Source organism: Thunnus thynnus, chromosome 23, assembly GCF_963924715.1.
Source record: "Thunnus thynnus chromosome 23, fThuThy2.1, whole genome shotgun sequence".
Classification (NCBI taxonomy): Eukaryota; Metazoa; Chordata; class Actinopteri; order Scombriformes; family Scombridae; genus Thunnus; species Thunnus thynnus.
In genome coordinates, this window is record NC_089539.1 from 22,044,765 (window position 1) to 22,060,585 (window position 15,821).

General features: G+C 38.0%; 1 protein-coding gene across 6 annotated transcripts in view; it reads right to left on the reverse strand.

The window, feature by feature from the left end:
• abcc9 (ATP-binding cassette, sub-family C (CFTR/MRP), member 9) overlaps window positions 1-15,821 on the reverse strand; it is an 80,522-nt gene that overhangs the window by 20,208 nt on the left and 44,493 nt on the right. For all 6 annotated transcript variants that reach the window (XR_010925824.1, XR_010925825.1, XR_010925823.1 and 3 more), the window contains 15 exons: window positions 14,438-14,539; window positions 13,978-14,062; window positions 13,685-13,765; window positions 11,388-11,525; window positions 10,204-10,329; window positions 9,878-9,977; window positions 9,627-9,700; window positions 8,856-9,092; window positions 8,071-8,219; window positions 6,487-6,556; window positions 6,207-6,364; window positions 5,910-6,002; window positions 2,401-2,503; window positions 1,935-2,048; window positions 573-693 (listed from right to left, as the gene is read on the reverse strand). Coding sequence is in view for 3 of the 6 variants with exons in the window: in XM_067582361.1 (XP_067438462.1) it covers window positions 573-693; window positions 1,935-2,048; window positions 2,401-2,503; window positions 5,910-6,002; window positions 6,207-6,364; window positions 6,487-6,556; window positions 8,071-8,219; window positions 8,856-9,092; window positions 9,627-9,700; window positions 9,878-9,977; window positions 10,204-10,329; window positions 11,388-11,525; window positions 13,685-13,765; window positions 13,978-14,062; window positions 14,438-14,539 (1,751 nt within the window). In the remaining 3 variants the exon portion in view is untranslated. The remainder of the gene's footprint in view (window positions 1-572; window positions 694-1,934; window positions 2,049-2,400; window positions 2,504-5,909; window positions 6,003-6,206; window positions 6,365-6,486; window positions 6,557-8,070; window positions 8,220-8,855; window positions 9,093-9,626; window positions 9,701-9,877; window positions 9,978-10,203; window positions 10,330-11,387; window positions 11,526-13,684; window positions 13,766-13,977; window positions 14,063-14,437; window positions 14,540-15,821) is intronic.

The following is a 15,821-nucleotide window of genomic DNA, read 5'->3' on the forward strand; positions in this document are numbered from 1 at the left end:
TGGTACAGACATCCATGTTTCCTAGAGGATGAATTGTAATAAAATTTGGTGATACTCAGAGTTTTCTTTTAGCTTTATCATCAGGTAAAATTTTCAGTTTGTCCAATACTTTGACTCGTGACCAAATACCAGCAAAACTAATGACATTAACATCTCTGACATTAACTCTACATCCGCATGTTAGAAGTGCTGCTAGCATGGCTGGAGACTTTAAATCTAGTTTATTATTTTTGTTGTTGCTTGTGGAAGGCCAATACAATTTTATAAAGTGTATTAGAAAATGTTTTTTTCAGAACAATGTTTCACAGAGATTTAGAAATGCTGGAACGGAGCAGTGAGATAATTCCCAGTGTTCTGGACCAGTTTTGCCGGCTGAGATATCAAATCTGACAAGTGAATAAATAAGCTCCAGAGATATGGTTCCTCTTGGGTTTATCAGGTTAATTTTGAATATGTTTAAACACTGTGAGCTTTACAACTTACAGGTTCTGCAAAAGTCTGAGCTTTGCTTGAGAAATCAGGATTTATGTGAACATAATTTATAGGAGACTAGACAACAAGAGCTCAGTTACCCATAGATCCCTCGTAATTCTCTGACTCTGTGCCGAGGAAGCTGTTGACCTTCTTCACAGCTGCCATCTGAACCTCCAGGTCTGCCAAGTTCCTCACAACCCAGTTCAGGTAGTTGGTGACCTACACAGAGACATACAAAGAGACTGGATCATGCTGTCAATAGTAAGATAAGGTTTTTATCTACAATCATCCACCAGGAGATCTGGGGTCAAACTTTCTACCTTTGATGCATTGACTACTGTATCTAATAGACTTTTTTTCTTATTTAACTGTACCTTGTATATACTGTTTGATGAATCGTATGTAGGTCACATGCTGAAATGTGTCCGTTTGTGGTTTAAACATAAATGTATTTATGTATGCACCATGTACGCACTAGTATGAACTGAAATATTAAAGATCTTAAAAGTACATTTTGACAGCATCTTCTCTCATAATTAAGGGCCTTCTTTTGCAGTTACAATTGTGCTTTAATGGTGCATACCCCCCCCCAAAAAAATCTGCAGCAGTAGCCACAGATACATAATGGTTGTTGTTGTTGGGACCAAACCTTGTAAACATTTGTTTACACGACAGCCTCTCTGACCACTAGGCTACACTGTCACATTACCATACATAACAACTACTGTAATGCATTCAAGAGTTTATGAGTGTTTACGTTGTTCTACAGCAGACATCCGAACCTTAGTGTTTTATAGTAAATCTGCAAAGGTGTTAAGTTATATTATGGCGTTTTAAGCAATACTTCTGCCCTCAGTGTTCACACTGAATTTTTATTATGAGTGAAATACCATGTCTAATAAAATTAGTTGTTCAAATTTGACTTGATTCTACGTATAATCTAAAACGTCCTTTAAAGGACCAGTGTGTAGGATTTAGTGGCATTCAGCTGGGAGGTTGCAGATTGCAACCAACTGAATACCCCTCCCCTTCCAACCGTGTGGGAAAACCTACGGTGGCCGTGAAACTCACAAAAAACATTTTTGGTTGGTTGGTTGTTTGGTTTGTCTGTTCTGGGCTACTGTAGAAACATGGTGGCCTCCATGGAAGAGGACCCGCCCCCTCTGTAGATATAAAGGGCTCATTCTAAGGTAACGAAAACACAAGTATTCTTATTTTCAGGTTATTATACACTAATGAAAACATACTTATTATATTATATTCCATATCTGCCAATAGAGCCCCCTAAATCTTACACACTGGTCTGTTAAAAGCACAAGAAATGAACAGTAAGACAACTGTGCTGCAAAGAATAAAAGGAAAGGAAAGGTACAACTAGTGGGATATAATGCAATAAGATGCAGAAAGTGGAACTGTGTGATAGAACGTGAGACCAGTAACACCTAAAAGAGAGGACTCACAGTGAGGGCGTAGGTGAGTCCGAGGCCCACCAGACCTTCAGTGGACAGATAAGAACTTGAGGTCCATATTAAGGTTACTGCTGCTGTCAGCACTATCACTGCTCCAAGGTAGTCCTGCACAGAGAGGAAGACAAGAATTACACAAAAAATTCCACTTTTATATTTAAAAGTGTGTTGGGAAATTTGTTGTAGATAATATTTCACAGGTCCGTGAAAACAAAGAGAGCTGCAAGGTCTTTACAATGTAATATGAAAGCAAAAATGATCTTTAAGTGTGCATTAGATTACTACAATTAAATAAAATTCCCATTGATTGAATACATCTTTGTCCACTAACTTTGTTTTGATGCAGATTTTGGAGAAATTCTGCATATGCAGACGACACAATGATATACTTGTCAGTCCAGACTAAGGTATGTAATGACTCACTGTACTGTCAGAGACTATTCATGCAGTTGTTGCTCACCGTTCGGACCTCCAGCCAACGGTTGGCGGCAGACAGAAACAAGTAGGCTGTGTTATTGGTGTCTGTCAACTCCAGCATGCGCTGTTTGAAACGAGCCTCGTGTCTGAAACCAACATTTAAACTTACATTAGGTACGTAGTACATTCTTTCTCCCTGTAATGACAACATCCTCTCTGTGTGTCAATAGGGCAGAAATCTGTCTCGCAATAAATACATGAATAATGAATGTATTGCCTGAAATTGAGTTATTAGTTCTTCATTGTATAAACAATAATTATAAATGTCAATAAAAGGACACAGCAAATAAAAATAGATCCACAGAGTTGAAATGTCTAAGAACAATTAATTAATCAAAAGAATAAAGTTGTTCTGTTCAGTCTCAAATCCTTATCATCATCTGAGTTCAGTAGTGAATCACTGCCATCTAAACCAGAGACTCGGTTTGGAGGGAGACCAGTGAATAATGGTAACGGGAACTGTCCCATGATTGCCAAGAATCTGTCTCAACATCAGATTCATTGTTTCTGTGTGTGTGTGTGTGTGTGTGTGTGTGTGTGTGTGTGAGTGCGTGCATGCGATGTGTGCTTGCATGTGTGTGTGTGAATCTCTTAGTGTTTGTATATTTGTGTGTGTGTGTGTGTGTGTGTGTGTGTGTGTGTGTGTGTGTGTGATTAGAGGAAGTCCTCAGGGGAGACAGGAGAAAGAAGCGTGAGAGCTGTTTAATGTTGGATTATACCGACGATGGGAAAGAGAGTGAAGACAGAAATACAAGAGGATACTGCTGCTGCTTCTAGCAATGCGACAGTAACTACAACAAGAACTAGTGCTTCTACTTTTATCGCTATAAACTACTAACACTACTACAGCTCCTGGCACTATAACAACAAATATTACGACAACAGTATTGGCAGTGATAAAGCTACAGTAGCATCCCTATAACAGCTACTAACTTTTTAACATATGCATATAAGGTGTGTGTACAGTATGTGTGTACTTAATAATTGTTTAGACTGTCAAATTGTTGGGACTCATTGTGGCTGTATTTTCATCATAGTTAAAGGGGAAGTATCATGCACATTTCCAGGCCTATATTTTTATTCTGGGGCTCTACTGGAGTATATTTGCATGATTTACAGTTTTAAAAAACTCCTTATTCATCTTATACTGGCCCTTAATGCAGCCCCTCAGTTGAGCCTCTGACTCTAACAGGCTGTTTTAGCTCCTGTCTCTTTAAGGCCCCGCCTCCTGATGAGCCCACTCTGTTCTGATTGGTTAGCTCCCGGAAGCTGCCCCTCGGCAGACTTCCGCTGGCTCTGGACGCTACGTAAACAAACTATAAAACTATAGTCTATTCTTTTTCTCATTCTTTACTCAAAATGGAAACTTCTCAAATACATCCGTACATGTTTGAACCTAAATCCAATCCGAAATATGCAAGCGCAAGAGAAGGCTGAAGCCCTGGGTTTTGTCTTGCAGGGAGCACTCTACATTTAGTCACCTAAGGTTTTGGGACTTTGACCATGTTTAACACAGACATCCAAAATCATAACAGTAGAGAGTGCTGTTTGGAAGTTTGTGAACCCTTTAGAATTTTCTCTATTTCTTCATAAATATGACCTAAAACGTGATCAGATATTTACACAAGTCCTAAAACTAGATAAAGGGAACCCGATTAAACAAATGAGACAAAAACATTAAACTTTTTCATTTATTTATTGTAGAAAATTATCCAATCTTACATATTTGTTTGAGGCAAAAGTATGTGAACCCTTGCTTTCAGTAACTGGTGTAACCCCCTTTTGCAGTAGTAACTTCAACCAAACATTTACAAACTGTTTATCAGCCCTGCACATCGGCTTGGAGGAATTTTATTCGTCCTTACAGAACAGTCTCAATTTGGGGATGTTGGTGGGTTTCTTTGCATGAACTGCCTGCTTCAGGTCCTTCCACAGCATTTCTATAGGATTAAGGTCAGGACTTTGACTCGGCCGTTCCAAAATATTAACGTTCTTCTGCTCTAACCATTCTTTGATAGAACGACTTATGTGTTTAGGGTTGTTGTCTTACTGCATGACCCACTTCCTGTTGAGCTTCAGTTCACAAATGGATACCTTGACATTTTCCTTTAGAATTTGTATGATTGCAAGCCGTCCTGGTCCAGAGGCAACAAAGCAGGTCCAAACCATGATATTATCACCACTATGTTTCACAGATAGGATAAGGTTCTTATGATAGAATGCAGTGTTTGTACATCATCAAACATAATGCCTCTCATTCAAACCTAAAAGTTTGATTTTGGTCTCATCCATCCACAGAACATTGTTCCAATCACCTTCTGGCTTATCCACATGGTCTTGAGCGAACCGTAGATGGCAGCCATGTTCTTTTTGGAGAGTAGTGACTTCCAACTCTGCCGTGCACCCCATTGATGTTTAATGTTCTGATTGCGGACTCATGAACATTGACTGTAGCCACTGCAAGAGAGGCCTTTAGTTTCCTAGATGTTACCCTGGGGTCCCTTATGGCCTCCCGGACTATTAAACGCCTGCTCTTGGTGTGATCTTTGTTGTTTGACCAATCCTTGGGAGGGTAACAATAGTGTTGGATGACTTCTTTTTGTACACGATCTGCCTGACAGTCGACTGGTGAAGTCCAAACTCTTTAGAAGTGGTTTTGTAAACCTTTCCAGCCTGGTGAGTATCAACAACTCTTCCTCTAAGGTTCTCAGAAATCTCCTTTCTTCAAGCCATGATACACTTCACAAACCTGCTCAGACTTTGATAGTGCAGACCCAGATTTCTCCTCTTTATATAAGGCAGGGCCTCCCAGACTCACATTTGATTGTCATCCCATTGATTGAAACATCTGACTCTAATTTCGCCTTTAAATGAACTGATAATCCTGGAGGTTCACATACTTTTAACACGCACAAATATGTAAAATTGGATAATTTTCCTCAATAAATAAACAAACAAGTGTAATGTTTTTGTCTCATTTGTTTAATTATGTTCCTTTATCTAGTTTTAGGAAATGTGATCAAGTTTTAGGTCATATTTATGCGGAAATAGGGAAAATTCACAAACTTTCAAGCAGCACTGTATAAATTACAGAAAAATCACAAAAAGCGTGATATGTCCCCTTCAACATTTATTTTCAGTTAAAGATCAGCTGTTGCTAATAGACATAAATTCCATATCGGATGCATTAAAAAGTTTGAGAGTGTGTGAGAGTGAGTTTGAAAGGATTCGGATTTCATAAGTGAATTAAATACTGGGTTTGAAAATGCTATCAAACCCCTGCCTGCTTCAGATTGAAATTTAAAGTACATGCAAACAGGAAATTAAGTTGAAGCCTTTATGTGGGGAGTGGAGACAGCTGTATTGATTCAAATTAAAAGTGCATCTGTTCCATCAGATGCTTGAGATTGACAAACACTGCTGAAAATTGTTCAATGTCAATCAATAAAGTGACAAAGAGGAAATGCATGTGAGTGTGTATGTTTGTTGAACCTGAATGCTCTGATGGTGGTGAGACCTTCAGCAGTCTCAGAGAAGTGGCAGAGCAGAGGAAGTTGTGTTGAGTCATCGAGGTCTTGAAGATCCCTGAGGGAAAGATGAGAACAAGTGTATTCACGATACGTACGTGAGTTTGTTTCTGTCATCTACATGCAAAAGCAAGTACATGTAAACACAACACAATTGCCTGTTTCCTGTTGCAAAATAAAAGATGCTGTCACAAATTTCCCAGACTTCTTTTAAATAAAATAATAATGAGCCTGATGTACAACAAATACACTTTGAACTCACTTGGAGGCGACCCGGAAGTACTTCTGTATGAAGTAGAAGGCCACCGCCAGAGGAACCAAGGAGATCAGAAAAGCTGGAGTGATGGAGGATATGACCCCGATCGCTGACAAACAAAGCAACGTGGATCTCGTCAAAGACTCCAGTGTAGGAGGGATGTGCTGAGAGAAAAAGAGACAGAGGTGTAATTGGTTCATGTCTAGTTTCTGCCTTTAGTTCACACGTATTAAAATACAGCTAAAACAGTGTCAGTCATCTGAAGATCTGCTGTGTGTCCACTTACTTGGTCAATGATGTTGGTATCAGCTGAGAATCTGTTGAGGATCTGCCCCAGGGGAGTGATGTCAAAGAATCTGAGGAGAGAGGTGATAAAAGGTTGTGAGGAACCACTTTTCTGCACTAAAATGCAAGCACATAAAACACATTTTGGATGGATTGTCCACTTCACTGATCACTGACATGAATAGTCTCATGTGCAGAAGGTATTATAAATTTCCCTTAATTTATCTGACATTTAAAGGTGCAGTGTGTAGAATTTAGTAGCATCTAGCAGAGCGGACTTGGCAGAAAGTATGTTTTAAGTAGCGTATAATCACCTGAAAATAAGAATTGTTGTGTTTTCATTAGCTTAGAATGAGCCCTTTATATCTACACCATGGATGTATAAAGAGAAGCAAATGTGACACAGTGGCCAAACTGTGTAATTACAACATCACGTGATGCACACTGGCCCAGAAAGGCTTTTTCCCATAGACTTACATTGTGAAAGAGGTGTTCGTAAATCAGCGGATACATTTTTTTGAGCATCACAACCCCCGCAGAATGACTTGTCTCACTATCAGAAAGTTGATCCATTCGGTCCGATCACATTTCAAAAGCCTAGAAGAGCCGCACGATTGAATTGTTTCATCCCCATTCGCATTAGCTGGACGGCTAAACCAGAAGTAGCCGATTTGGCCGGTGAAAGTCACTAGTGTGCTTGCTCTATGGGCCACACAGATATGGAAGCAATACAGAAGAATTTGACAACTTTCATGGGAACAGAGCCCCCCCCTCTGATGCTGTATCCAATTCTCTTTATACATCCATGATCTACATAGGGAGGGAGTCCGCCATGTTGCACCGCCATGTTTCTACAGTAGCCCAGAATGGACAAACCAAACACTGGCTTTAGAGAGGGCCTTTCATATTTTTCACGAGTTTCACCGTCGGTTCTCCTAAACGTGTGGAGGATGAGGGAAGGGGTATTCAGTTGGTTACAATCTGCTACCTCGCCGCTAGATGCCACTAAACCCTACACACTGGTCCTTTAAACAAAGGTTTATAACCACTATCTGACTTAGAGAGGAAGGGAAACAAAACTCTCTGTTGATACTTACTACAGCAGAAAAAACACACTCAGCAGGCACTGACACAGAACAGACAACGCCATGTCAAATGCAATCGCACAAGTCTTTCCTTGGAGACTGGAGGACTGTGTTTTTTTTTAAAGTCTACTTAAGTCAATACCACAAACACCACAGCTTCTAAAAATATATCTCGCCATTCTGCAGGAACCACACCTAACATACTATTAATAACTAACTAAATGAATATAACTATTAAAAATAGGGAGGATAAACAGCTGCCCAATGAGCAGACTACAGTTCTAACTTATATTCATCTTGGTGTCAAAGTCTACAAATCTTTACTATCTTGAAGTCACAGACACAGATTTACTCTCTAATAATCTTGATTAAAGTGACAGCAAGCAGATTCAGCATTAACGATTAAAAGCAACAAGTTACGAAGTCAGATTTGAGAAGGTTTTCTGAGGTTTTTTTTGTTTCAAAGACACCTTTGTATCGTGATGTGTGTGTTTGTTTACCTGATGGGAGCGTGGATGATCTTGTTGAGCAGGTTGTGATGCAGGTTGGTGGCTGCAGAAAGACCCAGAAACTCCACAGTGAGAGAAGTGAGGAGGCATAAAGTGATTCCAGCTGCACAGAGGACGATAAACACGGGCAGATAGTAGTCCTGTTGTGGGTCAAACACACACACACACACACACACACACACACACACAAAATCAGATCAGACGAAGTGCAATGTTTCAGAAATGTATAAATACAATTATTTCTATTGATCAAATATTTGTCTTTATATACATTTAAATGTTTCCTCATATATTATGTATGTATTTTTATTATATACTATAATCATTTATGTTTTTTATTAATTTGATGGTATCCTTTTATAGTGTAGATTTCCACTTAATATGTTCTTAGCATGTTGAAATTGTCACTCATGTTATTTTTAATGCCTCCTCCTATTAATATTATTTATATTTTGTCTTGTTTCCCATCAGGAACCTTTTATGTTCCATCAAAACAGCCCATGATGCTTCTTAGATTATATCAAAATAATGTAGATATTTCAGTTAATGGTATCTATGATGTTGTATGTTTATTTTCCAGTATGCAGGATATAATTTTATGATTATTCCCACATGTTTAAAGAACAGCTAAAGTTTGATTCCTTCCATCATGGACATTTTATTGAATTAACCCTTCAAACTCCAGAGTAATTAAAAGTAATTTCATTTAGTTTAAATACACAAATATCAGTATCAGCCTTTAAAATCATGTATTAGAAAACCAAGTCGTTCTGTACCTCCTTCTCCGAGGCACCAGGGGTGGGCAGTGTGGCGTTGCTGGCCAGACTGGTTCCATTGGACATGTCTGTTCCATTGGACATGTCTGTTCCTGCTCCAGTACTCTGATTTTTGGAGGAGGTCCAGGAAGCCAACCAGTAGTCAATGGCAACGATAACAGAGTGTTTGAGGAGTTTAGAGGAAACCATCAGGAAAACCATGAAGAACCCACCAGAGGACATGTAACACCAGCAAACCTGAGGAGGAGGAAGAGGAGGAGGAGGAGGAGGAGTTGGATGGATGGATGAAAGGTTGAGTTTTAGTTCTACAAATATCTCTCAAAGGTAGAGCGAGTCTGGATACTGAAGTAAACTGTTTGTTGATTAATGAATTATACATAAAATTAGCAAATGATGAACCAATTTTAATAAAAAATCAAATATCTGCTATTTAGTGCTTCTCAAATATGAAGATTTGCTTGCATTTTCCCATTTATATCACTTTAATTTGAATTCCTTACTGTCTTTTGAATAAAATGAGCAAATGTAAGACATAACTTTAGCCTCTTTTTTCATTATTTCTGACATTTAATAATCAAATGATTAACTGATTAAATGAAAATTGATGGATCTACAATAAGAATAATCATTAGCTGGAGACCTAATCATTAGTTTGAGCTACTTTTGGTTATGTAAAGTCATATTAGTCCGTTGAAAAAGGCAACAATCGAAGTAGCTGCTGTAAATCTTGTCGCTAATTGAACACAACTGTTAAGTGAAAGTGTGGATTACCCTCCATGGGATCTTCGATCGCCTGTTAGTGGTCGTGGACATGTTGTCATCCTCTTCTTCCTCCTCTTCTTCCTCTGATGAAGTAGAAATCAGATTGACAAGGATATGATTCAAGCAATCGATACTAAAACATTAAAACCCTTCTACGTGCCATCTTTCTATGAACTGCCAAATGGAATAACTATCAATCATAAACACTCACTCGCATTAACAATTAGAGACAGACTTTGAAAAAGTGGTGAGTCCATTACCTTCGTCCTCATCGTCTACCTGGTTCTTGGCCTCTCTGGAGTAGAAAGCTCTCCTCAGTGTCTTCCTCTCTAGTGTTGTTTGACTGTCCTGCTGTATGTCCTACATGCAGAGACGCAACGAAATTACAAAAACATTACATTAGCAGAGTCACAGGTTAGATTGAATGCATGCTTTAGTGGGTTTTTTTAATCTGGCTAGTGTCAAATTGTGGCTGTTTACAAGTGGCAGGAGGGTTAAATAAAACCTCCACTGTACAGGCGAGGTACTGTTGTATGTCTGCAGGTGTTGGAAGTCACCATCTTTGGTTAAAACCATGTCACGCTACCTTCTCCAGCCCCTGGTCCTGTCTGTTCATCAGGGTCTTCCAGTGATCGTACAGCTCAACGTCATGAGTTTGAATGTCCTTTAGAGTTCCTTCCCTCAGTACAGTGCCGTCCTTCATCGCTATGATCTGGACAAGACACACAGAAAAGAACGCAAAATATTAACAGAACGTGATAAATAGTCAGGAACTGGATGTTAAACTAGGAAAATACGATTCAGTAATGTATAACATAGCTAGAATCCCCGACTAAAATCTATCTTTCAAGTAGTTCTGAGTCTGGTTTGAGAAGTTTATCTCAAAGTCTTGATGCTTTTTTTCTGCGAAAACCATTAAAATTTTCATTTTGACAGTTTGAACACTTTGGGACTGGTTTTTAAAGCCAAAAAACAGATTTTATGTGGTATCACTTTTTAGCTATAGAGTAGTTTAGCAAAGTGAGGCATGGTAGGAGTGTGCCCGGCAAAGCACAAATAGTGGGGTTTTTACGAATATTTGTTTCATACAAATATTTTAAAAATTATTTGTTTTCGGAAAAAAAAACAAGTCAAATAACCAGCGTGCAGGTCGGTTTCATCACTATCTCAGTCTCTGTTCCCTGCTCCGCTGGTATGTCTGTCAGCAGGTCTCAATGAGGGGAGTCACACCCACCTGCTACATGACGCACATTTCCTAATTTGGACATCAGTCCTGGAGTTGGGAGTGTTCCTCTGAGATAAAGCTGAGCCTTCTGACACACGCTTCATAAACACTTATTGTAACACTTTAGTTTTCTAAAATTAAAAGCCTAATAAAAACAAAAACAGGATTTTTAAGCCTCTTTCCACCTTCATTCAAATACAAATACAAATAATTTTGCTGCCTCAACAACTACAGATACAAATACAAATACCGGGCCTTATGCACATAAGGCATGGAATAAGGCAGAATCATATCTTTTCTTTTGAGACTATGTCATTTTAACGCAAATTTATCATAAGTATATAATAAATATCACTCTAGATTGCTTAAATTTAAATTTCATGTTTAACTATTATTTCTAAATTCAAAAGGACACTGTTGTGGTCAGCAGCAAGCAGAATTGGGATTATATTTGGCTGAAGTAATATGTTACTATAGAGAAAGATGGTAAACTGTTGTACTGTATATAATTATGGGTGTTTTTATATCAGTTTTGGGGTTCTTACCCAGTCTGCGTGTATAAGGTACTGCAGTTTATGGGTGACGAGGACCACTGTGCGTTTATCATCCTGCAGGAACTTGAGGATTCCTTCCTGCATCAGGTGATCACTGAGGTGGATGTCCAGCGCTGAGAATGGATCATCCTGTGAGACACGAGAGACAGACGAAGATGAAGCAAACAAAAAGTCGTCTAGTAAGGATAAAAGAGGAGGAAAGGTGGCGGACAGATCTGAATTTCCCATTTTGGATACACTTGTTAATAGCTGTTAAAATCAAAATAAGTGGACTAAAAGGTTTTTGAACTTGCAACAAAACTAATCACAAAAGAGGAGAACAAGATGTTCATATTTTCATATTTTTGGGCAGAAATTCCCAAATTATACCACATATTGTTGTTGTCTGGTTCTTGTTGCTGTTGTTGTCCTTATTTTCATTATCGATTAGTCTGCAATTTATTTTGTTTTGTCTATAAAATATCACAAAAATGACGTCACAATTTCCAAATGTCAAATGTGACGTCTTCAGATGTCTTGTTTCATAAGACCAACAGTCTATAACCCCAAAATATTCAGTTTACTGTCATATGTACCAAACAAAAGCAATACATTGTCACATCTAAGGAGTAGAGACAGCAAAATTTTTGGCATTTCTGCTTTAAAAAATTAGTAAAACCATTAATTGATGATCAAAAAAGTTACAGAGCACCCTGGTAGCTGAGTGATTCTTGCCTTTTTCCCTTCCCTTGTTTCCTGTCTGATTATCTACTATCAGTTATCCATTAAAAGCAAAAAAAAAAGCCCAAAAATATATCTAAAAAAAAATGAGTAAAACCATTAATTGATGATCAAAAAAGTTACAGAGCGCCCTGGTAGCTGAGTGGTTCTTGCCTTTTTCCCTTCCCTTGTTTCCTGTCTGATTATCTACTATCAGTTATCCATTAAAAGCAAAAAAAAAAGCCCAAAAATATATCTAAAAAAAAGAAGAAGTTGCAGATTAATTTTCTGTCGATTGACTAATCGATTAATCGACTAATCATTGCAGTTCTAGTCCTGTGCACTGCCACTAGTAATTGAATTATTGAAATATCATAAAGTTTTGTGAGGTGTATTACTGACAGTAAATTCAGGAATTTTGATGTAATTTCTGGAGAAGCATAAAGACAATTATAATGGAAATCATGAGTCCAGTGAGGCAAAAATATGGGTCGACACTCATATTTTTACTGATTAACATTTCGATGAACAGGTTCTCAGTCATGTGATGAGGGAACTTGCATTTGTTGCAAGTTGCAAGCTGCAAATCCTTCAGTACATTTGTTCTTCAAATTTCCAGAGGAAGTCAGGGATAAATATAGTTTCAATCCAGCTGGAAAATAACAGTTTACCTTTTTTGGGAAATGTTGCTAAAAAAAAAACATGAACAAAATTCTCTAGAAAATCAAAAGTTTCCATCACGGAAAGTGAACTTTAAAAGTGCAGAGACGTCGATCATATTGTAGACAGTCATTGTCACTTACCATCAGCTTATCACTGGGATAATTTGATTGCTGCTAAATGTTTTTCTTTGCTTGATCCAACTGTGTTTGTAAAACTCTATTTTCCCCCCATTAACGTCCATCTTGCTGGCTGGGTGGGTGCTATATACTTAAGCGTGTGCTATAGTGAGCTCTGTTTATAATTCCTCTGAGTATTTCATGATGAGCGTGTATGACGTATTGTATATTCCCGATCCTGAGATCAGATATGTAAAACCCAAGCAGCTACACTTTCATAGAGAAATAATATTAAGAAAACAGACCCTCCTAATTATACATTACAGACTTACAAATGACACATTTCTTTTACCACTCTAGACATTACAAAGTGTGATGAGTGCTTAAAAGAATGCCAGTCAATTAAAGCCTGCGGTGGCAACAGGAAATTATGCAACTGCTTGGAAAGATAAACACATGACAACACAGCTGAGAGAGAGAACCGAGTAAGAAATGGAAACCTCCTCATCCCAAACGGCCGACATGTACTATACGTCAAATTATACAACACTGTTTGATACAGTCATCCATAAAGAAATGTAGGGGTCAAATACAGCTAACCCAGTAATGAAAGGGTGGTCATTAATCTAATATGGCTATACCCAAGGAATCTGGGGTAGAAATATTCTGCCCATAATTAATAACATAATAATTCCTTCATTCCAATGTTGTGAAAGGCAGATATAACAGAAGAAAACGCAGTATTTGTTGTTGGGTGATAATCAGCTAAAATCTTCTGTGTTGTTTTTTTTTTGCGGAAGTTTAACTCACCAAGAAGACAATGTTGGTGTTCTGGTAGAGAGCTCTGGCCACACAGATTCTCTGTCTCTGACCTCCACTCAGGTTGATGCCCTGAACCACAGCGACACACGATGAGAAACAGAAAAAATATATCAGGATTAAAAATAATAAGTAACAAAAGGTCATGGAGAAACCACAAATCTTCCTTCTCTTCGGAGTAGATTTGAAAGATGCTAGTGATTAATTTACTCTCTGTGACTGCGCTACAATGATAAAATAATCATAAAAATATATATTTAGTGATGAATTTAACATGTGCATACTCTCTCTCCGATCTCGGTTTGGTCTCCGAAAGGCAGCAGGTCAATATCCAGCTGCAGAGAGCAGGTGTCGATCACTGTCTTGTACCTGAAAAACACAACATGAACACCAAAAAAATCTGAATATCTTGCTCATACTTGTTGCATTGCTGCCAAAATCCTACACATTTACACACCTACAATCCAGTAACTGGAGGTTAAGGTTGAGATTGTTAACTGGCATAGAAGATGAGTGTTTCTTGAACATTTAATGGGCGTAAAGTTGGTTTTTGAAAGCCTGAGATCTCAGCAGCAGGCCGAGTAACAACTATAAACTACATGCACATTGTCATTTTATGATATAAGTCAATGAATTCCTGCTTATTTCAACCTTACAACAGGATAAAAACACCAAAAGATGCCAAACAAGCAGAGAAATTAAACCTGAATCTGGTTGTTATAGCATGCAGTAGGGGGATGTTACCTCTGTTTGTTGAAAGGGCTGCCGAAAGTGATGTTGTCCTCCACTGTAGCGTTAAGCAGCCAGGACTTCTGAGCAGCATAGGCCACAGAGTATCTGTTCTTGCTGGGTGCATCATGGGAAACCGAGGCAAACAGACATGTTAGAACTACAGGTTCTGTATTCATAAAGCTTCAGAGAGCAGGAGTACTGATCACCGGTCAGTTTTCAAGACCCTAAAAGCTGATTCTTTACAGTAATAATGTTTGTTAACTTAGTTTTCTAGGTAGTTAATTTAATAAATACACCATTGACACTTTATTTGTTTTGGAGCTTTGCAAGCTACACAAATCTTAACAACAAATTAGCAATGGCAAGTTATGAAGCCAAGTAGTAATTTAGGTTTTTTTATTTTCATTAGTAGCAAGGATTCCTATTTTCCAACAAAGGACACATGTTAAAGAAGCTATCTATATTTCTACATATAATTTCTACTATATCGATGGCCGAAAAGCAAAACCTCCTATCTGAAAAATGCACTTTTTTTGAGAAAACAAAAAAAAACTTCTTGTTTTCTTGCAGAATGCTATTTGTTAAGGATATTCAATACATAATACACTGTTTTTGGACTATATTACTATATCATGTGTTAACAATACTGTAATAACCATACAAACGTACCGTAAACAATACCACATAATATAGTAATATAGTCCAAAAATAGTGTATTATGTATTGGGTATCCTTAACAAATAGCATTCTGCAAGAAAACAAGTTTTCTCAAAAAAGTGCATTTTTCAGATTGGAGGTTTTGCACTTCGGCCATCAATATGTGCTGTATCTGTGCCCGTTATGCAGGTCAAGTATGCTGCTGTATCTCTCCTACACAACTACAAACTTTTTGTGCACACAAGTTAATACTTTTTCCATCTATTTTATCTCTCAGCACATTCATCGATCTCCGTCTTTCCTAACCAAGTATATATTTTCACTACAACCAAAGCAGTGACAGAATAATAATTTCCATTTCTGAGAATCTACACGAGGAGGAAAGCTAATATCAGATCAGTAGACCTGTTCTAATCAGCTTTATGAATGCGGCAGCCAAACGTGAAAAAAAAAAAAAAAAAGAGGAGGAAGAGAAGGAGGCTGTCAAACTCCACCACAACATGAAAAATGATATGAGAGGTATACTGTTTATGGATCATGGATCAGGTTAATGATGAGCTGCAAGTCATAAACAACATCAATAACAACAAAATTAATATTTACACCAGCTGAAGCAACACAACCATAAATAAAAAAAAACCATCAACAAGGACAAGAACGACTGCAACACTTTGCTGGGAGTCTGACCATGTTTAGCTCCAACGCTCAAGAACAGAGTATATTTAAAATCACATTAACA